The 27,182-nt window shown below is 41.3% G+C and overlaps 1 protein-coding gene across 3 annotated transcripts in view; it reads left to right on the forward strand.

Moving 5' to 3' along the window:
• GAS7 (growth arrest specific 7) overlaps nt 1-26,971 on the forward strand; it is a 151,648-nt gene extending 124,677 nt beyond the window's left edge. For 2 of the 3 annotated variants that reach the window (XM_072990437.2, XM_020785902.3), the window contains exons 8-14: nt 3,195-3,269; nt 11,459-11,537; nt 12,823-12,951; nt 13,851-13,974; nt 20,713-20,792; nt 22,657-22,755; nt 22,947-26,971. In XM_072990437.2, the coding sequence (XP_072846538.1) occupies nt 3,195-3,269; nt 11,459-11,537; nt 12,823-12,951; nt 13,851-13,974; nt 20,713-20,792; nt 22,657-22,755; nt 22,947-23,060 (700 nt within the window). In that variant the 3' untranslated portion in view covers nt 23,061-26,971. The remainder of the gene's footprint in view (nt 1-3,194; nt 3,270-11,458; nt 11,538-12,822; nt 12,952-13,850; nt 13,975-20,712; nt 20,793-22,656; nt 22,756-22,946) is intronic. The other variant, XM_072990438.2, reaches the window with a different exon arrangement.
• The last annotated feature ends 211 nt before the right edge of the window (nt 26,972-27,182 follow it).

Genomic DNA, 27,182 nt, shown 5'->3' on the forward strand with positions numbered 1-27,182 from the left:
ATAATGCAGTAACCTGTGGCTACGGCTGCATTGCTAAGATGCTCATCTCTTAACATGAATATACTGCTTTAGATGCCACTGTTTGTGGCATGCATCATAAAATGAAAGGAAGTTTCCATCTTCTTCAGTTTGCAACAGTTGAGCAGATATGATGATAGATGTTTGTGGAGGTCACCCATTCATAAGGCTGCATAGATTAGAAGCATTTTGATGGCACATAACAGCAACACCATCGGTCCTCAACCCTGTGGTTCACACAGAATGTTCTGTCCCAGTGGGGAGATCAGCCCTCCTTCTCATATTCTTGGGCATCCACCTCTGCTCAAAATAAGCTATAGATTTGTGCCACGTGACTGTTATGCCACATCTCTAATAGCGAGTTTTAGAGGTTAGTGAGTTATTTACTCAGATATCCAGATATGATATTCAGAAGCGATATTCAGGTATTCTGTTTTATGGCCTGGGTCCCAGGTTCCCTTTGTGAAAGGCACAGGATTCTTGTTTAGGGAATGGGCTTCCCATCTGCAGTCCATTATGCCCCTTCTCCCCCAATCTGTTCAGAGACTCCTTGGAATAATGTCAGATGGAGACGGGGCAGGTGGAGGGGAAGCCGGAAAAATCTTTCCTTATCAAACATCAATTTCTGTATGGCTTAGATACAGAGGTGCCGTTCTGCAGACAGAGGGACTTCTTCCCCAGTGCCACCTCAAAAACTGTTCCAGAGGACCCATCACATCATTCCACCACAGATTATTAAAGGGTACAAAGTGGTACCTGAGGACAGTTGGCCATATTCTCTCACACACATACCTGATTTCCTTGCTGAGAAATCCCCTGGCAGTACCTTCTGTCGTTAGGTGCCGATATGTTGCCTCCAACCTAGGGCGACGCTAATGGGGTTTTCAAAATATGTGAGATATTTAAGGAGTGGTGTTTATCCCTGCCACCCCCAGTGAGTTTCCATGTGCAAGTGGGGATTTGAACCCAAGTCTCCTGAGTTGTAGTCTGACACTCTCTCCACTGCACCATTCTGTGTTTCATATCCAACTTACCTCTTTGAAATTATTAGTAACTCCGGGTGCTGGAATTAAAGGCTGAGATCCTGTTAATGCAGCTATGCCCCATTAAGTCGGATGACATCAGCTCTGGTGATTTTTTGGAACTTAAAACATTTCTGGTTTCTTCCTTGAAAGGCATTTCCCCCAGAGATGGCTCCCTTTCATGGTGAGGAGAACTTTGGGAGGCAGGACAGGGCAGAAAGTCTTTAATTTCCTAAAATGGCTGCTGCTGGTGAAGTCATCCTGCCCGTGACAATTTTTGGAAAATAAGGACTTCCCCTGTCCTGCACTCCACCACGGCAACTTCCCCACAGTGAAAGAAGTTTCATGGGAGCCTTGGGACCTTTGCCAGAGGAGGAGAAGGGAATCAAAGACTATTTGCAAAAAAAAATCACCCCCGTTGATGACATTATCGCCCTTACGTAGTATAATGTATGGATCAGGATTTCAGCCAGAAAATTAAGGTCACAGTCTAATAATTTTGTTTAGGGCTGCTTAATATAAGAACACACTTTTGTAACTACTGAGGAGTGCTTTTAATCAGTATTGTAAAGAGGATTAGAGACTCGCTTGTGTGTGTTTTTTTAAAAATTTATTTATTTGTTTCTGTTGAGACCGGTTCCTCGGTAAATTTGACACATCTGTCAAATCTCATTCCCCCACCCTATCCTCTTCTGTTTTCCCCAGTGACTTCAACTCTGCTAGAACACAGTTTAAATAACTTAAAATATCTGCAGGACATGAAAGGACAAGGCAAGAGAGAGATAAACAGTTATTATTTATAGCTGCTCATTATTTATAACTACTCTTAGAAGAAAAAAGAGCATTGTTATAAATAGCTCTCCAAATAATAATAGGAGAGAGATTTACTTCTCTAGAAGTTGCAACTGGGGACTGGAACACTGCGTTCTAAGGGTGGATTTTGTCTGCTTGATCAGAGGAAAATGAAAGCCCTGCTATCATTCACCCGTAATAATTATGCCATCATGAATTAATAGCAAAACACTCTCTTGCCCCCATGGAACATCATATAAGGACTAGCAAGCATCTGTTTGACAAAGCACAGCCATAGAAATACAGGCTACGGCCTTTTGCACAGTGGTCTGGTTGTCTTTGCAGCATGCAAGTTTGCTTCTCATTTCCTTCTGAAATGGTTATGTTTACTTCAAGCAATTTTTTTTTGCCAGTTTCTGACAGAGCCTTGAGTCAGGCACTGCACATATTTAATATGTATTTAATCTTTTCTTTCTAAAGATTTGTTTTATGTGTATCCTATTTTTGTATCACGTAAACAGAACTGTAAGCCATTTTGAAGTGTTAGCCTCTCTCTTTTGGAAAAAGGAACGGTGAAAGAAAAAGCATGCAGTGAAAGAATAAACAAGGAGTAGATAAAAAAGAATGAAAGGTAGACATTACAGACTGCATGCTGTGTACCTGCACAGTTAATATCCTCGTCTCACATTTACTACAGAGAAGAACGGAGAGGCAGGAGCTCTTTACAGGTTGATGTTGTCTCCCCTCCCACACACACACTTCATTTGTAAAATGTTTATCAAAGAAGATTTTGAAAAACTCATTTGTTGAGCTAAAGGCTTTTTCTGACTTCATTAGTAGCCCTCCCCAACCTGACACCCCTCTAGATACAAGCTGCTTTCCACATATGGATTTTTAAAAAGTTAACTTGTTTATGTTAAAAACGATTGTGGTTTTAGAGTAATGGTTTGTGAACTGCTTGTCCTCCATTACCCATAGATGTTTATGAGGACAATAAACATCTATGGGTGAGACAACAGCTTCCCCACAGCCATGGCTGGGTTGCTCTTGGCTGGGTTTTCGGCACACATTCTTTGTTTGTTTGTGCAAGGTCAGATGAAGTCTAAGAAAACAGATCACTGTTCCGTTAGTAAACATGATTTATTACAATTATAAATTAAAGTTTTCCCAGCCATTTGTGGTACGAGTATCTGAAATATACATGTGTGATGCATTCTGCAAATCAGGCTATAGAGCATGTGAAAACAATATGTTTCCAAGGAATCTTGGAAATAGTCCATGGTTGATGATAGTGTGAGATATTGTTATAAGATACAGTTCTACTAAATAATAACTTTTTGCCCATGACCCTTTGCTTTCCAGGATAAAGATTGAAGAAGAATATGCCAAGAACTTGTCTAAACTATCACAAAGCTCCTTGGCTTACCAGGAAGAAGGGTGAGTGTGTATATTTACTAGTTGGGTAGCCAATCTCATTCTACCATAAAATATCTGCCTTTTTTAGATGCCACTTTTCCGTCGCTTCCTCTTTCCTGTGGAGACTTACACTTAGGCTTTGGGGATATCCTGTCTGGTCTCTTTTTTCATAAACCAGCACATGGATTGAACGTTTGGGTTGCTATTCTGAAGTCATTCACTGATTGAAGCAGAAGAATATTTTTCCTGTGGAATTATGTATCTAAAGCACTTTAAAATAATCTAAAGAGATGGGATTCCTAATTAAAACAATCATAAGTATAAGAGGGTGCATAAGTATGAGAGGGTGCCTACTCATATAGGAGCAACATTTAGATATTTTATTGAATATTAAATGATTGAACAAGAGTAAATGAAAACTACTGTGATACAAAGGGCTGCCACCATTTTGGTGGTGCTGGTGTAAGCATTTCTTTGTAAATGCAGGAAAGGAGTATATTGTTCTCTTTAGACATTACTTGGGATGCTGTGTCCAATACAAGTGGAATACAGATAAAAATTAGCCAGAGTGGGCTTTAAAATAGCTTGTAGAAGCCAAATTAAAAGAGCAAAAATAGGTAGCAAACAGGTTTTTGATAAAGACTGAGTATTGGATCAAACCCTGTCAAGAGCAATGTCTTTGAAACATCTTATTTTATGCCATTAAGTTGCTTCAGACTTATGGCAACCTGATATGTTAATGACTTGCAGAATATTCTGTCATTAGCAGTCCTGTTCAGTTCTTGCAAACAAGATGTTGTTTCTTCAGTTTGTCTTACACTCAGCCTTTCACTTTTCCTGGGCTGCTGTCTTTTCCTAGGTGTCTTTTCTTCTCATGATATGTACAAACAATTACAGCCTCAATGTATTCGCAAAGGCTTTCAGGGCTCCTGTCCTCTCAAGATGCCAGCCATAGAGACTGGCAAAACGTTAGGAAGGAAAAACCTCAAGAACACGTACAGACAGCCCAAAAAACCTACAACAACCAATTACAGCCTCAGTTTTTTTATCTTCTAATGAGAGTTTAGGCCGGATTTGATCTAGAACCCATTTATTTGTCTTTCTGCCAGTCCACAGTACAGTGGTGCCCCGCATAGCGACGTTAATCCGTTCCAGGATTAACGTCGCTATCCGGATTCTTCGCTATGCGGGGGGGGGGGAACCCATAGGAACGTATTGAACTCCCTCCCCCGCAGTTGCTCAGAAGCCTTTTCCCCTAGCTGGGCGGCGCAGGCTTCAGAGGGACCATGGCGGAAACCCTCCCCCGCAGTCACTCCGAAGCCTTTTCCCCAGCTGGGTGGTGCAGGCTTCGGAAGGACCGTGGCGGAAACCCTCCCCCGCGGTCGCTCCGAAGCCTTTTCCCCCAGCTGGGCGGTGCTGGCTTCGGAAGGACCGTGGCGGAAACCCTCCCCCGCAGTCACTCCGAAGCCTTTTCCCCCAGCTGGGTGGTGCAGGCTTCGGAAGGACCGTGGCGGAAACCCTCCCCCGCGGTCGCTCCGAAGCCTTTTCCCCCAGCTGGGCGGTGCTGGCTTCGGAGGGACCGCAGGGGAGGGCTCCCGGTCAGCTGGGGGGAAATGGGGCCTATGGGAAACATCGCAATGCGATCGCTTTTGCGATTGCAAAATCCGCATCGCTATGCGGATTCGTCATTAAACGGGGTGCTTGTTATGCGAGGCACCACTGTATCTGTAAAGCTCTTCTCCAACACCATATTTCAAATGAATTGATTTTTTTCCTTCCTGTCAGCTTTCTTCTCTGCCTCACTTTCACATCCACAAGTTATCAGGATTAGTGTAGTGTGGATGCTACTGGCCTTGGTCTCTAACAAAACATCCTTATACTTAAGGATCTTTACTCATTCCTTCATAGATTCCTTTCAAGCCCCAGTTTTCTTCTGATTTCTTGGCTGCAGTCTCCATTTGGACTGATGATTGAACCAAAGGGCAGATAATCTTGGACAATTTCAGTTTCTTCCTAGTCAACATAAAAGTCAAGCTCTTCTTCTGTAGACATGATTGTTGTCTTTTTAATGCTGAACAGTAAGCCTGATCCTGCATGTTCTTGTTTAACCTTTACCAGGTAGTCATTGCAAGTTATTGCTATTTTCTGGCAGTAATATGAAATCATTCACATACTTTAAATTGTTGTTTCATTCACCAATTTTCATTTCTTCACCTGAACCTAACCCAGGTTTCTGTATGATGCAAATTGAACTGAGGGAGATAAAATGCACCCTTTTCTGACACATTTCCTAATAGGAAATCATTGTATTCCTCCATTTTCTGACCTAACAATAGGCTCTTGTCCAGTATATAGGTTATGCATCAGGCAATCAAATGCTGTGGCATGTCCCTTTTAGAACAACCTGGAGCTTTTCATGATATATTCTATACAGTCAAAGGCTTTGTTATAACCTATAAATCAAAAACTGATTTTCTCTTCTGAAATATTTGGTATACTTCCATAGCCAACATTTCCTTGCAATATGATCTTTAGGGACTATTTTTTTTCTGAATCCAGCTGGGATGTGTGGCATTTCTTGCTTCATATATGGTAAAAAAATCTTTGCTGTTTGAGCACCACCTCACTTCTACCTGATGTTAGTGCAATGAACCTGTTGTTACCGCTCTCTTTGGCATCTCCTTTCTTTAGGATTGGAATGTATATCTAACATTTCCAGTCTGTGGGCCATTATGTTCTATATTTGTTGATATTCTCATTAGTATTTCAATAGATTTAGTTTCTGTTGCTTGAAACAACTCTACTGGTATCTCTTTTTGTTGGTAATTTGTTTATTCCAAGGCTGTGAGTGCAGCTTTCATTTTATTTTTTTAAAAAATGAAACGTCTAAAGTTGTAGAAAAGTGTAGGGTTTGGTACACCTCCATCCATCATATGGGATATCCCTGCACTACATCACCATCTTGAAGTGCAGTCAAGCACCTTACTCCTCAGTTCTTCTCTGACTGCAGCCTGACTAGTATCATTGAAAACATCTCTGGTCTTGAAATGTTGAGAGTTTTTGGCAGATTTGCCCCATTTAATTTACAGTTCACCTGTGTTGTAGTTTTAGTAATTTGGCTCATTCAGTATTCCAGCAGTGAAGTGCTAAACAGTTGGCCTTTTCATGGTGCAACATAGCTGTTTCAAAAGGCGGTTTGGTTATGAGGGGGAGAATCCTCACTCTGACAGGCAGAAGTGTGTTTTGTATCTAGAAGGCAAGCATAAAATAGATTTGCAGTCATTTCGCTCAAAGTTTGCACCTTGGAGAAAAGGAGTTGAGAGTCTCCAAACATAAGAAATTATATTTGATGCTGTTTGTGGGAAAGAAGACAATCTGTTTCCTCAGCTATCCACTGGAAATAGAAAAAAGAAAGGTGAAATTGAGCTTTAGGAATTACACAAACATTTGACAGTGATATATACAGTGGTACCTCGACTTAATAACTTAATCCGTATTGGGACTGCATTCTTAAGTCAAAACGTTCTTAAGTCAAAGCACCATTTCCCATAGGAATGCATTAAAAACCATTTAATCAGTATCTGCTGTTTTTCGTTCTTAAGTCGAGGCGCTGTTCTTAAGTCGAGGCTTTAGTTCCCATAGGAACTAATGCAAAGCCGGTTAATCCATATCTACTACTAGGGGGCCAATTTTTCTTCTTTTGGCCTAAGATGAATTTAGGTTAAAAAAAATGGCAGGAAAAGGGTTTTCTTCTTCTTCTTTTGATTCTTAAGTCGAGGCTCCATTCTCAAGTCAAAGCAACTTTTTGTGAACTGATCTGTTCTTAACTCGAATCTTTCATATGTAGTGATGTTCTCAAGTCGAGGTGCTACTGTATAAGCATGCTAGAAAGGTTACTCTTTGTTAGATATTTCAATCCAGTGTAGCTATGACAGGGATGGAATGAACACATACTATAATACTGTAATTAGATGCTGGATTTTTTGCTTTGTGGCCAGTTTTTTTACAACATAAACCTTTCATTCATTTCCATCTGAAATGTGACTTTAACTCAATTCTAATTACATGAGTTATGGCTGTCCTAGATTTACCATGCATCTTATGAACTATAGTCCAGAAAATCTATGCACTTGTTAGGATTTAAAAGTGTTCTAGCCCTGTGTTGTTTCCTATACAGTATATGGAAGGTAATTATGTAGCAAATATTCATGGTAAATCCTTTGCAAACTCTCTTTATTCCTTTCTTGCCCTGAAGGAAAATGTTTTGATTGCGAGAATTCAATGTTTATTCATTATTGTCTATTCTAGAGAGCAAGAACAGTTTTAAGAGGCTGTGAATAAAGTGTATACTTCTCTGAAGTGTATATAGTTTCTGCTTGGATTAGTTCAATAATTAATTCAAAGAGAAATGTATATAGAATAATACTAAATTACTGTCTTGTAACTTTAGCATTAATTTGTGCTGGAATGATTTAAGGGCTTGATTGGCTTTCCAGTATTGGAACATAGTTGAAAAACATATTTTCATTAAGTTTAATTGGCATTTCAAGAGTTTTAAGATGTTTAAGTTTTTGTAATTGGAAAAGAAGTTGTGAAGAATAACATATAATATCCGTGTAATTTAGTTGTTAATTACATTTATAGCTTGCCTTTTCTTAAATGATGGAATTCAATATGTCAGACAGGGTTCTGAGATAATCTCCCATACAAAAATTTGTTTAGAGCCAGTCTTAACTTTTAATTTGGGTACATCTGAAGGCTTCAGACTGTGCATCTTGTGATATACCTATGGAATCTTCTGTCTCATGAGCCTGTGTTGGCCAACTCCCTACAGTCCTTTTGCTGGCAGATGAAAGCCTTTCTTTTTTGATTTAGCTTTTAATCTTTAGATGTCCTTGCAGGGTTGCATATTTTAGAAGGATGTAGCATATCTTTAACGGTATTTTATTAATCAGATATTTTAACTTTGTTTTAACTTTTTAAACTAAAGATTTTTAAAAAAAAACATTATTTTGGTTTAATCCTATTTTAATGATGATGTTCTAATTCATTGTGATTTTATACATGAATGTTTATTTTTTAAGAATGTGTGATACAAATAAAATAAGTAAGTTTGATTACGAAGATGAAGAGATTTCACCATATGACCCCAATTCTGGCTAAGCTCCATTCGTTACTGCTCCACTTCTGTGCCAGGTTTAAGGTGCTGGTTCTAACATACAAAGCCCTAAACCGTTTCGGACCTGATCTGAATGTATTCTGCCAGGTTTGACTCCCCAACTGACTAGGTCCTCACAAACCATAGGCCTATGAATATTAACAGTTTGGGAGGCCCAGGAAACAAGTAGAAGCTGGGCCTCCTTTGTAAACTGTGTTGCCACAGGATCTGCACCAGGCAGCCTTACTCTGTGCCTTTTTAAAAACAGCTGAAAATAAAGCTTTTAAAGGAAGCCCTTTGGGGAGATTATTTATTGAATTAGTGGAGGAAGTGGTATTTATATATGCAGTTTTTGCTGCCTTGTTCTTTTGTATATTCAAATTTGCTTTATGATTGTGTTTTTATTTTTGTTGTCTACCACCCAGAGTAGCAGTTTGCTAAATGGGCAGTATAAAAATTGAATGAAAGAATGAATAAAATAAAATATAATAAAGTAAAATACAATAAAATAAGTAAATAAGGAGGGTAATCATGATGGTTGCTAACAGAGAACTTGCTCTTGGATCAGTTTTGATTTTCACAAAGTGAGCAGAATCTTTCTGTTTTTGACACGGCTGTTTTGTTCTCTGTTCTTCAAGAGTCACCATGTAATTTAACTTTGTGGATGTAGTTACTATTCTTCACCTTGCATTTATTAGCACTTAAGATCTTTCAGAATGCTTTGCCTACATTGTATCAGTAATCCTGCCAACAAGCACTTAAAATATTCCAATATTATTATTTTGATAATCACCAATGGGACCAGGCTGAGGGATAGCGGGGTGTAGTATATACAGAGTACATCTACCCTGTTTGGTTTTTGCTTGTTTGTTTATTTGCATGTCATCGTTCTCCAAAAACTGTCACCTAAGGGAATTTACAGTATAGTTTTTTAAAAAGTATAGTTAGGATAACAAGTAACAAATAATTGCTGAAATCCCAGTGTGCATTTGGACAGAAGGCATACCTTTTAGCAGCAAATTGCTGTAACTTAAGAAGTTTCAGTAGGCAACTGTCTGCATTATTTGGTGTGCAACAGATAATGCTTGCAGGTATCTCATAACTTACAACAACTCGCCACTAAATGACTTTTTGCATGAATGTGCAACACAATTTCAAACATTCAATTACAGTGGAACTCATGCTATTAGAATAGAATTCAAACTAAAATTGGAATTCGAAATTCATGATCTTTGAATTAAAGTACTAATAGCTTGCCATCAAGGAGAGAGAAAACCAGTACTTCAGTGGACAGAAGGCTATAAACTGTGGAATGCCTGCATAAATTGAAAGGTATTTTGCCTGCCAGCAGAGGGACGGCAAGAAGGGGGCAAATCTGATTCCTGTTGGTAAAAGGTTCCAGGGCGCTCTCTCCAGCCCCCACCAAATGGGCCTCTCATAATGGAACCAGGAGAAGGGCCTGTCCAGCAGATCTCTAAACCTTGGAAGGCTAGTAAGCAGAACTGTCTCTCTACTAGATAGCTCTTGGTGCCCTTCTCTTAAAAAGCAAAATCAAAAAAGCAGAGCAGTCTGCTTATACACCACACAACAGCATTTAAAGCACTCTCTTGGTGGTTTACAATATAATTACGCTGGCTATGCATTTTACTCCCTCCAGTAAGCTTGGTACTCAGTTTACCAACCTCAGAAGGATAAAAGGCTGAGTCAACCTCGAACCAGTCACCTTAGTTTATTGGGATCAAACTCAGGTTATGAGCAGAGTCTTGACTGCAGTACTGTAGGTTTACCACTGTGCCAGGACGCTCCATTATTAACCATTGCACTACACTATCTTTAACAAGTGTGCTAAAACTTCACTGGTCATGATTAACAATCCTTAATAATCTTTCTTGACATCTGAGCAAATTAACTGAGTGCTCTGCGTAGTTGTAGAGGTTTTTCAATTATTTGGGAATTTCAGTTTTTCTGTGCGATTTTGCAAAGATACCCATCCAAACATCTCATATTTTGCTGGGATCATTAAGCACTCCTCAGGAGTAAAGATATTCATTCCGTAATACAGTGGTGCCTCGCATTACGAGCGCTCCGTTTGATGACGAAATCGCATCATGATGAAGATTTTGCAATTGCAAAAGCGATCGCAAAACGATGTTCCCTATGGGGGAATTTCGCTTTGCGATGATCGGTCCCCTGTTTCGCTAACCGATTATCGCAAAGCGATGATTTTCGGCCAGCTGATCGGTGGTTTCAAAATGGCCGCCGGGTGAAAAACATGGCCGCCCGCTGTTTTCTGGCACGGATTCCCCGCTGCACGGGCAGCGAAAATGGCCGCGCTATGGAGAATCTTCGATGGACAGTGAGTTTTAAGCCCCTAGGAACGCATTAATTGGGTTTTAATGCATTTCTATGGGCTTTTAAAAATTGCATGACGACGTTTTCATTCGACAGCGATTTTTTCAGAACAAATTAACGTCGTCATGCGAGGCACCACTGTAGAAAACTAGTGGAGAAATTCATGGCAACTAATTAACATTTTAAAACTACTTCACATATTATGCTTCAATTCATACTTCAATTCATGACTAAATGCCCCTTATGGTATTTCAAAAGTATAATACACTACTAATTAACTGCAAGAGACATTTGTTTTCCGTAGTGTCTCTAAGTACAAATAAGAGCACAGGTAAAATAAATAAAGAAAGTTGAGGTTTTATTTCAGGTGCATGGTAATTATAAGTCTAACTTCGCTGAGGGATTCTGTGAGAGTAATTGATTAATCCATACTGCTGGAGAAATGTAGTTTCTCTGGAGATACCCATGATTATTGCTTCTCTGAATATGAATATGAATAAGAGACTCAAGAGAGAGATTAGGAAAGGTAATGTTAAATTCTGTATTTCGGCTCCACGCTCTGAGGAGCTATAGTTCTCATTGTGTGTGCTAAGTGGAATGCTGCTACTGTTTGAAATGCACTCTTGTACTAATGAGGATTGGATGCTAATAAAAAAGTAAATTTTCCTACCAGTCAGGTATGCTGTGTTCTATATTTCAGGACCCTTGGGGAATCCTGGGCTCAGCTAAAGAAAAGCTTGGCTGATGAAGCAGAGGTTCATCTCAAGTTCTCCTCCAAGGTAGTTGCTCTGTTCTTGGGTTTGTAATTACATTATTAGTTCATAAGGAATCTCTCTTTTCTGAGATGGAAATGGGCAGGATGAGTTTTTATAAACTTGAGTTACATAGCAAATGTTGTTATATAAAAACTATTTGAGGAACTTTCAGTAATAAACACCAGAGGAACTGAAGAAACCCAGTGAAAAGTTGTTTCCAAGACCAGAAACTTTCAGCGAATCATTGACTGCCTGAAATCCTGTTTCACATTTATGCAAAAGGCATTTCTTTTCTTGTCAATTACAAGAAGTTAAGAAATCTCCATAGGCAGTTGAGCTGAGTGCCTTGATGTGCAACAGATAAGTCTACAGATATTTCTTAACTTGTGGCGGTTCACATTTATAAGTTATGGCTTTTGTTGAACTGTGCAACAGGATTTCAGTCACTGTGGCCCCCTAATGATGGCGCATAAGATGTTCCTTTCTATCTAGTCAGTCTCCTTCTTTCCTTCCTTCCTTCTGTGGCCAAAGGTCTAATTTCATTCACCCCTCAGCCAAATTTCAAAAGGTCTCTGTAAATTATCAGTTCAGAGTACATCTACAGTACATCATTAAAACATCTGGATACCTCTTTAACGGCCATGGCTCCATCCTGTAGAACAGTGGTCCCCAACCTTGGGCCTCCAGATGTTCTTGGACTTCAACTCCCAGAAATCCTGGCCAGCAGAGGTGGTGGTGAAGGCTTCTGGGAGTTGTAGTCCAAGAACATCTGGAGGCCCAATGTTGGGGACCACTGCTGTAGAATCCTGGGTCCTATAATTTGATGAGGGACTTAGAATTCTATGATGTAGTTCAGAGATGGGCTCTAGAGCTCTCTAGCAGATAATTCTAAGTCCCTCACGAAACTAGAAATCCCAGGATTCCAGAGGAAAGATCTATGACACTACAAGTGCCATCAGATTGTCATAGCAGTGTAGTGTAATTACAGCCTCAGGCAGAAATAATGTATCTTCCCTTGTAGTCCAGTGCACGGGAAAGGGGAGGCAGAATAGGAAGCGAAAGAACGAGGATAGGTAAGACTTACCCATGAAGGAATGTGACCCTTGAAAAAAGAAGAAAAAGTTTCCTCGTCTCTCACTCGAGGTCTAAAGAGAATCTTTCCCTCAATATTGCTCTTGCAGTGAAAACCACGAGTGCCTCTTTCTATAACTATTTTAAGGGTGCGGGTTGGGGAGCAATCATGGGTCTTCTGTATCAGAACTAGAAGATTTTGAGTGAAGATGACTTTTGGTTTTGTTCTTCACTGCAGCTGCAAGCGGAGGTGGAGAAGCCTCTGCTCAACTTCCGCGAAAACTTCAAGAAAGACATGAAAAAGTATGACCATCACATTGCTGATCTGCGGAAACAGTTGGTTAGTCGGTATGCAGCAGTGGAGAAGGTAAGTATTTTACAGTTTGAATCCAAGTGATGAACAGTTTCATCACAGCTAGCTGAAGGACAGGGACAATGCACCTTCAGAAAAAAAATAGTAAGGTAGCTTCCACTCCTTCCTTCCACTCCAGCCCTATGAGCTTTCTTTTTGGTCCAAAGAAGCAGCACTGTAATGCTGTCTTCCCAGTGTGATACCCTTCAGATGTGCTGGTCTGCTACACCTGACAACATGAACACCACTCATCATGGTGGTTTTTCATGCTAGCTGGAGAACACAGGAACTGGAGGTTGACAAATATTGATGGCTCTCAGTTAGAGAGTGCTGCATACAAGTTTCTCATGGCTGATGCGAAATGTCTGATCTCTCAGGATTGTGTAGTAAGGATATATTACCTACTTGTGCAATGTCCTTTCAGACATTGAAGGTAAGGTGCTCTATTATTATCATTGATTTTATACTTGTCACAAGACTGGTCTGGAGAGCAAAAGCAAAGCGTGCTGCTTATATACCGCCCCATAGCGCTTCAAGCACTCTCTGAGCAGTTTACAAGTTAATTATGGAGGCTACACATTGCCCCTCCCCCCCAGCAAGCTGGGTACTCATTTTACCGACCTCGGAAGGATAGAAGGCTGAGTCAACCTTCAGCCGGCTACCTGGGATTGAACCCCAGGTCGTGAGCACAGTTTTGGCTGCAGGACAGCAGTTTAACCACTGTGCCACGAGTGCCTCTTATCTTCTTTGTGGTGCTCAAACTATCATATAGGACAGGAAGAACTGTTCCTAGTGCAAGTCCTTCAATAAAGGCATATGTTCTATATTGGAGGGATTTATTCCGTGAGAAAATAAATCTTTGAAAAATAAGAGGTAACTTCTGAAGATATTAATCGTTATTGGTTTGTTTCAAGGCCCGAAAAGCATTAACAGAGCGGCAGAAGGATTTAGAGATGAAAACACAGCAGTTGGAGATAAAGCTCAGCAACAAGACAGAAGAAGAAATTAAGAAGGCCAGGCGGAAGTCTACTCAAGCTGGTGAGTATTTGGTGGAGGAGGATAATGTAGACAAACTGGGAATGGTGGTGTAAATGGAAACCTAGATTGATAACACGCCCCCCTTGTTTTCACTAGAGAAAAATGTCAGTCTGAGAAGTAGAGCATTTTTGTAAAAGAAAAAAAAAAGAACACAGGTATTGACTTTCTCACTTACTGAATTTTAATATTTTAAAATTCTGCCAAATTTTGTACACGTTTGTAAGTTGGAGAATACAATTGTTGCAGCTAAATTCCAAGACTGAGCCTTTCCCCCTGTGAACTGCGGTTCCTTTTTGATACCCTCCCCCTAAGGAGGTAGAGAAAGGAGGAAGAATGGCCTGTGATGAGGGTCTTTGCAATACTGCAGGAGTCAGTGTGCGAATTTAACACATGGAAATGGCAACATGTCCTTGAAACTGATCTGACAGTTGAATGATGCGACCGTCTGTGATACCGTGAAAAATTTGTGCCATTTTGTTTCTGTTTATTTATTCATTTTATTTCATTTATATGCTGCCCTGTTAGTGCGATGCACTATTCTGGTTGGTTAACAAGCTAAAAGTTGAACAATATCAGACAAACAATGGATCAAAATGATAGAAATTACAACAGAAGTAGGATAAACATTTCAAGTACGAATGCCAAGGTAGTGTGGTGCTTCGTAATAAAATGGCAGGGCGGTGGCAGAAAAACCATACTGGGCTGCTGTCAAATGTATCTCTGAATATCACCATTTTCAGCAGCCTCTTAAAGGTAGGCAGGGAGGGGGCCAGACACAGCTCAACCCGAAGTCAGATTCCAGAGAATAGGTGCTACAGCCAAGAAGGCCCAGCTCCTTGCTGATGCTTTCCTGGCCTCCTTCAGCATGGCCACCCAGAGGTACCTTGCCTGGGTGGATCTGTTGGCATGGTTAGATGACTTTGGGAGAAAGTGCTTTGCCAAATAATGGGGTCCCAAACTGTGGAGGGCAACATGCCCTCTAATTGTCAACCCTGCTTCGTGAGAGCCTCACCTGTCTGCATGTGCTGGGCGGGGTGTCATCCAAAACTCGGAAATAAATGGGCATTGACCCCAGCTGCGTCTGCACAGCACCAGTGGAGCTCAGCGCACCCATGCCTGCGCACACCTTAGAGAGACCATTGGTGGAGGGCTTTGTAGGTGAGCACTAGAACCTTTAACTTGACCCAGGACCTCACAGGTAGCCAGTGCAGATTTTTCTGTGCATTCATTTTAAAATGTGTGACAAAAAGTAGAGCAGAAGGTAGCCTTTGTATTGTTCACTTTACAGGTTTGAGAGTTTCCTTGTTGCAAGTACATGCTGCCTTGATTGTACACTAGATGGCAGGAGAGATACTTAAGACACCACAATGCCACAATGTACTATCAGTGCGCTTTTTCTGCAGCACTACTTTTACTCAGGCACAGTGCTTGGTGACCCATGTCACAGCATCTAGGAAGATGAATAAAGAGGACAGTATCTGATGCTAGACATTTATTGGCAGTATCAGCAGGAGGAGAATGATCCCACTACAGCTCTCCCTCAACCTCCCCACTCTAGTTTTGGGCGCCACAGAAAACTGCAGAGAAAGAAAAAGGGAAGGACTTTCAATCATGATAATGGATTTTAAGCCAGGAACTGAAAAAGAAAAGGAAGTATATAGAAACTGTAAAAGGCATTTTTACCCCTGTTGAGATCCTTGATAATGTTCATTGTGTGTGATTGGCCCAGTAAAAATCCCTCTGCCCATTTCATTTCTTACCTGTGGTTGGGTTTCTCACATCAATTTAAAATTGAATGTCCAAAATTGGGAAAGATTATTTTTCTCTTTGTTGCCCAACACAGATTTTGGACATTTCCATGTTTCCTAGCATCTTTGGGCCACGAAAATTAGAAAGACTATCTTGATGGGAGCAGAGGACACTCATCGGAGCTCAGCGGACATGAAACTAAAAGCTTGTTTCTTACTTTTAGTCTTCAAAACTCATCTTATTGGCCAATGGGGCATGTTGTTCATTTGGATTGGATTGTAGTTTTCTTTAAAACTCTTCTTTCATTCGAATAAGTACAGAGAGGTCAACATGTCCTCCTTTGTTGAGTTGTTTGAATTAACCATACTAGAGGAACATTGTGGTTCTTCGTGGCCTCTGTGAATCACACCCTCGGTGATCCGCGCCTGTGCAGAGCCTCATCGGAAAGTTCTAGAGCTTCTGCAGTAGCAAAAGAACACATTAGAAAAAGGCCCCTCCCCCCTCATATAAGTACCTTGGCACCAAGGCTCCCCTTTCAGTTTCTTTCAACCGCCACGTTAAGAGCCTCATAGTTCTGCTTCTGTGAGTAAAAGAGAAAGAGAGTTTATTCTGGATTCCTTCCTGTTATTAGTCTGTTTTTCCCTTTAAACTATTAGAATAGATCAAATTTATTATCATCAGAGATTTTTCCTTTCTACCTCGCTCAGCCTCCAGTTGCAGCACCCCCCCCCCAATCATCGCTTTTTCTACTCAAATTGTTTTCTCCTATTCATGGCCCCTTTGGGCCCATTTAAACACTGCATGATCTGTGATAACAAGATACCATCCTCCGACAGCCCTATATGACCCAATGTCTAAACAAATCAATATCTAAACAAATCAATAACCTCTACAGAGTCCATGATCCCGGAGCTTTATTCCTTGGAAAACAGCCAGCTCCAAACTATTTTTGTCAAAGTCTCACAATCCAGATCTCAACATCAACAGACCCTCATGACACCAAATAAAGACAGTAGAAGGACTGACTCAATGGGAAGATGGCTTTATTCATCAGCAGCGTTCACCATGCGTGTCGCTAAATACCAGGGAGCCATGGGTGCATATCAACGTTTCCTTTGGGACAATACGTCAGTCTTTGTCGAATCTTTACCAGAAGATTAAAAAGTACTTGCCCAAACCTTTCAACAAGAAGGTCTTTCCGTTGCCAAACAACAAATGTTTTCTGCTAGGCACACAGTAGTTGCCACAGCAAAGCCAATGGCCACTTCATTAGCCTTATGACATTTCTTTTGGCTAAGGACAGCTGGCCTGGCTGACGATGCCCACACACATATTGAAGACCTTCCATTCGACGGGCCAGGCCTCTTTAATGCTGAAACTGATGATATTTTGGAAAATGTGCAAAAGAAAAGATCAGCAACTAGACATTGGGGAGTTTATCCATCTTACCAACAACGCCCCCAACAAAATCAGTGGAGATGACCATACAACTCATATCAAAAATTCCAACGTGATCCTCCAAAACAAACATCTTATACACCTTATTTCAGAAATCAAAGAAAGAAACCCCGCCAAAAACCCATTACTAGGCGAAATGACCGCAAACCCAAACATCACCTTTGACACTTCCATAACCGAGATCACACACCACTCCACCCATCCTGCCCTCTGGAAACACCTACCTGTCTGGGAATCCATCACTACAGATGCCTGGGTACTGTCCATCATCTGTGATGGCTACCGCATTCATTTCCGGCAACACGTGTGATCACTCCACCATCTCCAACCCTGTAAGAGGAAATAAGAAATTTACTCCTCAGATACACCATACAACCTGTCTCACAACCCAACAAAGGGTCTTTCTCTTGCTATTTCACCGTACCCAAAAAGGACAGAGGTCTTCGCCCTATCTTAGACCTACAAGAGTTAAACAAATACATCATTACCACAAAATTCCGTATGGTTACCCTCAAATCAATTCTCCCTTTACTCTGCAAAAATGACTGGTTCACTGTCATAGATCTCAAAGACACATACTTCCATATTTCCATACACCCTTCACACAGAAAATACCTTCAGTTTTCAGCTAGGATCACAAGTCTACCAATTCAAAAGGCTTCCTTTCAGACTTGCATCAGATCCAAGAGTATTCACCAAGTGCATGGCACCAGTAGCTGCTTACCTCAGATTGCAAAAAATTATCATATAGCCATATATCGACAGTTGGCTCCTCGTAGCTCATTCCCGTTGCACGGCCCAACGAGACACTCACTTCACCTTTACCCTCCTTCACAATCTCAGTCTCTTTGTCAATGAACAAAAATCAAATATGAAACCTACAAAGATTATTCATTATATAGGCACATGCATAGATTCCACACAAGGTTGTGCCTTTCTTCCTCCAAACAAGAGAGAAAATTTCATCACCTTACTTCCAGGTTTTCACCCCTCATGCTATGTTACCTGCCTTGACTGTGCAACGTGTACTAGGCACCATGACCTCTATGACTTCAGTAGTGCAGCACATATGTCTCAAGATGAGATCTCTTCAGCCGTGGTTTCTTGCCGTCATCCCTTCAGTCGTGGTTTCTTGCCCTCATTGTGGCTCAGTGTCGATGGAGGCTCACAGACCCTCCTCACACTCTTTTAAGGGTCACTCTAGAACTCGCCTCCCAACATCAGTGGTGGCGGTTTCCTCCCAACCTATCCTTTGGGCAGCCGTTCCGACAACCACGACCACAAATACAGGTCACCACCAACGCCAGCCTCACAGGCTGGGGAGCTCACTGCAAATCTCTCAAAATCCATGCCAAGTGGTTTTCCAGAGAACAACTCCTTCACATCAACGAATTAGAGCTGTTGGCGGTTTTAAGAGCTTGCAAAGTTTTCAGAAATCTCCTTGCTGGCAAGATGGTACAAATTGCCACCGACAGCACCACGGCGATGCACTACATTCTGAAACAAGGCGGCACCCACTCTCCCAAGTCTCCTCTATTTAGCAGTCGACCTCTGGGAGTGGTGCCTAGCACATCATATCTGCCTCACGGCTTTACACATTGCCTGCCATGACAACGACCTGGCGGATCTACTCAGCGACACAGACTCTCAAGCTCATGAGTCAGAGTTAGACCAATCAGTTTTTCTTCACCTATGCGAATAATGGGGCAAACCAGCTCTCAGCATCTTAGCCTTCCATGTCAATCGAAAGTGCAAATGATACTGCTCCCAAGCTGGCATTGGCAAACACTCCCAAGGAGATGCATTCATAGGCCGATGGCCCAAGACCCTCACTTACCTTTTTCCGCTGTTCCTGTTTCTCTACAAGGTTGTGGTTCTCCTACAACAGGACAAACCCGATGCCATTGTTATAGCCCCTTAGTGGCTGAGACAACCCTGGTTTCCAGTCCTTCACCACCTCCCTCACCTACCCTACCTCCTCACGCAGAACGACGCCCAAGTACTCCACCCAGACTTACCTGTTCTGCACCTGGCAGCGTGGAGGATTCTGCCTAATGAACATCCTCTGTCCAGCAAAGAAGCCCTCCATTAGGAAAACTTATCTGTATAAATGAAAGAAATTCAAATCTTTTACTGAAGCTTCTCCATTGCCTTGTATCAACCCATCATTTGTTCTACGTTTTTTGCTTCATCTCAAGTCTAGCGGCCTTTCCCTCTCTTCCTTGAGAGTTTACCTCTCCACCAAAGTTTCTTATCAGCCCCCTAACTCTCTGGCAGCTGATTTTTTCAAGCATCCAATATTAAAATGTTTTCTTAAAGGTCTATCTTATATCTACCCAGATACTTGCCCGCCTTCCCTGCAGTGGTCACTAACACTAGTACTGCAACAACTTACTAAAGCTCCTTTTGAAACTTTAGCTTCAACTGATTTATGGCTACTTACCTTTAAAACAGTTTTCCTCGTCGCCATCACCTCAGCTCGACGAGCTAGTGATTTAGCAGCCTTACAACATTTACAGTTTTTTCCAGACAAAATCAAATTATCCATGGATATTTCTTTCCTCCCCAAACTCGTATCTCAATTCCATCTCTCTCAGCCATTTATCCTTCCTTCCTTCTTCCCGTCACCGTCCACAACTCAAGAAAGAATCCTGCATACTTTAGACAGTAGGTGAGCCCTTGCCTTTTATGTCCAATGCACACAACCTTTCAGGCATTCACCTTGACTTATCATGTCACCAACCACCTACTAAAGGTCGCCAGGTGACGTCTCAAACTATATCTAGATGGGTCACTTCAACCATTCACCTTGCATATCAGCTGGCACACAAACCATGCCCGAAGGTGATTTCACCCTCACTCCACCAGAGCAGTGGCGATCTCTATGGCATTCCTACGCGGCGTACCTCTTCCAGACGTCTGCGCCTCTGCCACCTGGGCACAGCCATCCACTTTCATCCGGCATTATAGACTTGATCTCTGGCAGAAGTCTGATGCGGCCTTTGGATGTGCTGTCCTAGCCTCTACCTTGGCATGACACCCTGCCTCCAGGTAAGACAGCTTTTTAGTCACCCCGGGTGTGATTCACAGAGGCCACGAAGAAGAACAACAGGCTACCCACCTGCAATTGTAGTTCTTCGAGTGGACCTCTGTGATTCACATATCCCACCCGTCCTCCCCACTGTCACACCATTCTGCTTAATGTAGCGGCGGTTGACACAACTGAAAGCGTAGCCTTGGCGCCAAGCTACTTATACAAGGGAGGAGGGGCCTTATTCTAATGTGGGTTTTGCTACGCAGAAGCTCTAGAACTTTCCGATGAGGCTCCATGCAGGCGTGGATCACCCAAGGTATGAATCACAGAGGTCCACTCGAAGAACTAGAATTACAGGTGGGTAACCTGTCATTTTCATGGTTCCAGATGCCTTACATATAGAGACTTGGAAGTAACCGCACATTCACTTCAAGGTGCCTTTTTGAGTGATTAGAGGCTCACAAGAATTACTGACTTTGTTTCTTGCCTGGTTTCAGGAGACGATCTCATGCGCTGTGTGGATCTGTATAATCAAGCTCAATCAAAGTGGTTTGAAGAGATGGTGACCACCTCTCTGGTACGTCATGTTGGGTCTTTACTTTGTTTATTTTCAAAACTGGATTTTCTCCTAAGTTGGAAGGAAAATGACTCAGCTGGATGAACAGTAACTTTTTATATCTTCGCAAATTGCTTTTCTTTTTCAATTGATTATACATGCTATGAGGGGAAAGATAGCACTGTACCTTCCTATACCTTCTGCTATTTAATGTAGTGTACTTGGAAGTCATCACCTGTGATTTTGCATTTGTCAACATCTAGATTATGCAGCCGTCCTTTGTCACACTCTTAGGACCTGTTGTCCAGTTTTGCCAATATTTCATCCAATGTCTGACATTCTTCAAACTCTTTCTGATTCCTGAGGAACAAAACAAATCATTATAAGAACATTGTGCTGCCACTAGAAATTGCAGTCCAAAGTGAAGTCACCTCCGCCTGATGAGAAGAAAAACATTACCGTTGCAAATCAGCTACGATTTAGCCTGATATCATTATACAGTGCATTTCCTTGCCCTCCCTCCATATCATTCCCTTTTGGCAGTCTGGAGGATGAAGTGTTTGACGTAATCATATTTTGAGTAGCTGAACTTGGCTGAATGTGCTTCCACACTACAGTCATCTTGAAAATCATTTGTATGTGCATTGGTGTAAGAAGCATGTGGATCAACATTTTATGGGTGCAGAGTATAAAGTGCTAGCAGTTTGAAAGACAGGAAGAAGAAGAGGAACCTTTTGTAACCAGAACTCTCAGAGAACTAGATTTTTTCACATCTGTCATCAGTAGGTGACATCTGTCATTTATTGCTTTAGAATAAATCAAGTTGATACTCCCCAAAATTTCTTTGATGTGGTGGATGAAAATTCCTAAACGTGTGAAGCTTTCTAAAAGTCTATGTGTATTGCACTGGCCATTATCAGCTTTTGGGAGGTCACTAATTCATAGGGTTGTGATAAGTTAGAAGCAACTTGATAGATGTAACAGCAGCAGCAAATCCACGGAAGAATATGTTTTTGTACCTCATTATGTTATATGGAACCAATGTAACAACTGTTTTGAAAATACTTTACAAGCCATGGCACTTGAAATTTGCATGTTTCTTGAAAAAATGGTATTTCAGTCAAAGTTCTGAATTATGTATGCTTCTGTCTATATTGCTTCTGTAGTCTGCGTTTTTGAACATCTTTTCATTCATCATTGTAAACTGTTTTGCTGGATTGAAAGATAATTAGCACTTTGTGCAATTGCTTTCTCTCCCCATCACCCCCATATGCAGCCCATAAAATGGAGAGTGTCTCTACTATGAATTAGAACAGAACTCCCTCTTCCTAAAGCTCTCTGGACAGAGTGCTCCATGACTGCTCCAGTGATTCTGAGCTTGCTGTTGTGCAAGCTGGAGATTGTCCTTTGTTTAATAGTGATACTTATGCATGCATGAGGGGCACACTGCCTTATGCAATTGATATAAAATATAATAACCCTGCACACAATGAACTGTTGTATGTTCAGAGAAACAAACAGGATTTTGACCAGTGCATCCTTAGTGATGTTAACTTTTCCCAAGCAGGTACGAGAGTTTTTCCTGGTCTTTGCTTTCTTGTCCATCATTACAGTAGCCCATTGTCAAGAAAGCTAATTGCAGAAGCCATAGATTGATTGTCAGTGGAAGCAACAGGAGGGAAAATCCTTATCTGTATCGGATGTTACTTGACTCATGGCTGAAGTAGAGGAGTATTTTAAACAGTTGTAATGAGGCTCATAATCCAATTTAAACAATGGGAGTGATAAAAATCCTAATCACTGAAGTAATACTTTTAATGTGAGTTCAAATCTGGTTCCACACCATCCCATCTGTTAACGAAGGTGCTTGGTTCTTCCCTTACAGGAACTTGAGAGGTTAGAGGTGGAGAGAGTGGAGATGATTCGGCAACACCTTTGCCAGTATACGCAGTTACGGCATGAGACAGACATGTTCAACCAAAGCGTGAGTCTGCTTTAAATTATTTCTAATGTACTTTAAACATGCACTACAGACATTTGTTATTTCTGTACTGTTTCCAGCGGGGCACAGGGGCATAGAAGATAGAGAGGTGGTCCAGGTTTTTTTCCAGAAGGATTTCGTTCGTGCTTTGGAAAATAACACTGCTGCTGTTTTTATGTTGTTCTCATTTTTAGACAGTGGAACCTGTGGATCAGTTGCTTCAGAAAGTGGATCCGGCCAAAGACAGGGAACTGTGGGTGAAGGAACACAAAACCGGAGATATCAGACCTGTGGATATGGAGATATAGACTGCTATTATGGGCTACCTGTAAGTGGTGGGCTGTTCGGCTGAGCCCAGTTCCAGGGCGTTCTGTGAAAGCCTCAAGAGGAGGGACAGCAGAGACTTTCCACTGTCAGCTTCCTTATATATTTATTATTGCCTGTAGAGACTATTTCTGTCATGTTTGATCATTATATCATTTCCTATTGTGCTATGCCTTAAACATCAGACATTCCAGGGTTGAGAAGCCAACTGTTTTCACTTCCGGAAACAGGCTCCCAGCAGCCAGGCACATACAGCTCTCATGATAAACTGCGGGACCTGTGTGGAGTTGTTGTGTTTTTTTCTGGTACAAACAGAGTTTTGCTATTCTGTGGTTAACTATTTTGTGCTACTCCCCTTGCATGATGCTCTCTGTTTTGTATAGTAATGTTAACACACAGCAAGCCTCTGACAAACATGCAGAACGGTGAATTTGAATGTGACTCTGGAAGCAGGGAGTGGGTCCCGAACATTGCCATTTAATTAGATGGGAATGTGAAAACGGTTCCCTCCTTGTGTGCTTTAAGAAGCAGAACCTGTAATGCTTACCTACCTCACAGGGTTGTTGTGAGGACGACAATAGAACCTGTACAATATTACTTCTTAACAAGCCCTGGTTCTCATAAGTGCAAGTGCTGTTGACATTGGCAGGGGGTGGGAGTGGGGGGGTCAGCAAAAAAAGAAAGAAAAAGAGGTACTGGCTTAGAAGAGAGTATGCCCAAAGGATTGACCCTTTTATACTCCCTCTCAGGTACTTAATGATCTCGGCTCTCCAGACACTTACTCTCATGGTCTCATTGACATCCTTGGGGACTTACTGAGGAAGTGATCTGAGAACTGCAGTTGTTTCCCCTCTAGGTGAAAAAAAAAACACAGAAAAAGGAAGGCCCTCTCATGAAGACATTATAAAGCCATCCTGCTTAGGGCCCTGATGCCATTCAGCCATCAGAACCTTTGAAAGCTTCCCTTGGATGTCAGTCACAAGATGTCTCAAGGAATGACTTTTAGAAGTCTTTATTTACCACCAAAATCATACAGTTGTCAGACTGTAGGGGGCAGGACTTCCTCGCCAATGTGTCTTACCTCAGAACGGAGCTACCTAATCTATCTGATTGGATAAACCTAACTACTCATGTGACCGTGTTGATGCCACAATAGAAGAGTCAAGCAGAAGCTGGTCTTTGGGGAAGGGGCAAGATGCTGTTGGCTCATGACTCCCATCATGGGAGCATAGGCATCCTTCAGTCTCGAGAGAATATGGTAACATGCTCTGAATTGAGGAGTGTCCTCTCCAGAGCATGAAGCCCGGGTAAGGTAATATGGAGGATAGGCTGTTACCCAAGCAGCAGATCCCCCCTCTCCACATTGCTGAAATGATCCAATGGAAAGGCAAGAGCCAATACAACTGGTTCCAGCAATGTCGCAGGAGTTGGCAGAACGACACATGCTGCCTTCGGGACTCCAGCTCCGGATTTTGCCTCGAGGTTAACTCCTGAAGCCTTTTCCATGAGTGAATATAGCCACAAGACATGAGAGCAGACATTTAAAAAATGATTTAACTGTACAACAGAGTCCAGTCCATGGCCAGTCCTTTCATAAGATTAGCTGCCAAGTGCCAATCAGCATAGAGTGTGGGCCCAAAGTCACTACAGATGAATGGAGAACATCAATATGAATCCTGCCAAAGATATATTATAAAGCTAGATATTTTCTAAGTGCTGCCATTTCATTGAAGTTCATTGGAGGAGAAATACAACATTCTTTATCTGTCTTCAGTTGTCTTGGTCTTGACTTGGTGTTTATATAAAACAAATATTTTCGACCCATTTTCAAGTCTCTGTGCAGTTTCTGTGCTGCCAAGTGTTTTGTTTGATCAGCTGTCCATAAGCAAATTCAAAGAAAAGACAGCCCTTAATTTCATGCATTTTTCAATTTTTCTTCCTGGTATGCAGCTTTCAGTACAGTCATTACTACTATTTACATTTTTAAATACATTTATGGGGGTTCCATTTTTTAATGAAGACAAATGGTTTTGGAATCTGGCTGTGGAGACAGATGGGAGTCTGATTCCCCATTGTGGCTCCTTGACAGCGGCTGGCCTTGATCATCCGTCAGGTCTTTTCCAGCTCTGCAGTTCTAAGATGATGAAGATAATCTGAGATTCTTGAGCTCACAGAACTGTAGCAGGGAGGGGAAAGAAGAGAGGCTTAGTTTACTTGGTGCCTTGATAACAGCAGTGTTCATGGTGAAGGATGCCATCAGGCAAGGTATTTCAGCTAATTACAACACTATCTTTACTTCATTCTGTCGTTCTTATCAATTTCTCCCTTTTATTTTGCTTTGCTACCGATGAAGCATCCTTTTTTAAAAAAAACTTCCTGTTTCATCTGATATTGTTTAAATAGGAAACAGATTTTGCCTTGCCTCCAAGAAGCTGACCATCAAGCCTGCAAAAAGAACAATTTATCCTGTTGGTATGCATGTGGAAGTTGAGACTTTGACAGATAACAACAGTAAAAAGATTTCCAGGGCATCCAATGTTCAACTCCTTGTCTCGTTTTGAAATCAGAGCCATATTTCCATATTCAGTGTATCTTTCCCACCTTGCTATTCCTCAGAGCACCTAATAGTTGCTCAGTTGAAATCAGTTTGATTTCAAGATTTTCTGTGGCTTTCCCACCCACCTCTATTTTGCAGCCTGATACAGCTGACTCCCTAATTGAGTTCTCTTCAGATATGGATGCTTCCATGTAATAACATGGTCTCCTCCCAAATTCTGTTCTAGGGCTCCATTTTGATGTGGTATCTGTAAAGTCTCAACAGTATCTGGCTGGTTCTGTTTTCTTGAATCTGTTGCTTTTAACCAAATAACATCAGTTTTATTGTTACATTTATGTACGTAGCCATTATCCACTAGCTTACTTTTTCTTTTGTGGAGAATTGAGTGAGCTACAAGACCTTTCCTTGACCCACTAGCTGAAAACGTTGCATAAACAAATAGTTTTCTATAGAGAGCTGGAAAGTCAGATACATACTGAATAATGAGGTTTTGCCATATTTCAGTATTCATTATGCTTGAATCTATTTATGTGCTTCTACCCAAGCTTCTTCCGAGGAATACTCCCTACTTGATGTCTGCTACTTATTAATTTGATGTTGCTCATGACATGGCCACATTTAAACTTCTCTGGCTGTAAAATGAAGTACACGTGCATACTCCTACGTGCCCACGTTCATGCAGGTCAGCAGAAGTTGTGATATTCTTTCTTTGCACTTGACTTTCCGATCCCATTGCCTTTTTCATCTGCCTCATTCAGTTTCTGTGTCTCATTGAGTTTCTTACCGGATGCTATTCTGCAAATATAGTTACTTTCCTATTATCACTTTCTTAATTGTACAGAATATGACATTTGTGTTATGCCTTTACAGTCATGGAATGACTTACAAGTACTGTCTGCATTTTTTTTGCTTCAGGGAGTTTTTATATCAGTTCATGTTTAATTTGGATTTTCATTAGATTAGCTAGATGCTAACAGCCAGGTTTCGTTAAATCTGGTTGCTAGCTACTTAATCTGTCATTTCACAAAACACATATTCCTTACATGCCCGCCACTTACCAAAAGCTGATTAAGTTATCTTAACAATTTTGCTTGAAAGTTTGAGGTTTTAGACCTCAAACCTTGTGTTCTTTCCAATATCCCCAATTTTTTCTCAGAGAAAAGGTATGTTGTAGTAGAAGAGAACTTATAAACACGTCTGATGATTTATCACAGCTGTATGATGTTTGATAGATAATGCCAACTATGAATCAACACTTGGGATTCGCAACAACATTTTTCAGCATGGAATACCCACTGTTCAGTATTCCAAATGTGCTATGCCATTCCATTTCCCCATTCTGGTTTTCTCTGCAACAGTCCCTCAATTTTCTACGCCTATCGAATATAGTCAGTCCTCATTGAGTTGTTATGGGGGGAGGGGAAGTTCCCTGTTGATATTTTTTTAAATAGATGTTTTTACTAGGGATGTGCATTTTGGATTTTTTTGGGGGGGGGGGCTAAAAAATCTCATATTTTTCCTTTCTGGGGTTCTACCTGCAGAACCCAGA

This window comes from Pogona vitticeps, chromosome 2 (assembly GCF_051106095.1).
Source record: "Pogona vitticeps strain Pit_001003342236 chromosome 2, PviZW2.1, whole genome shotgun sequence".
In the NCBI taxonomy this organism is placed as follows: Eukaryota; Metazoa; Chordata; class Lepidosauria; order Squamata; family Agamidae; genus Pogona; species Pogona vitticeps.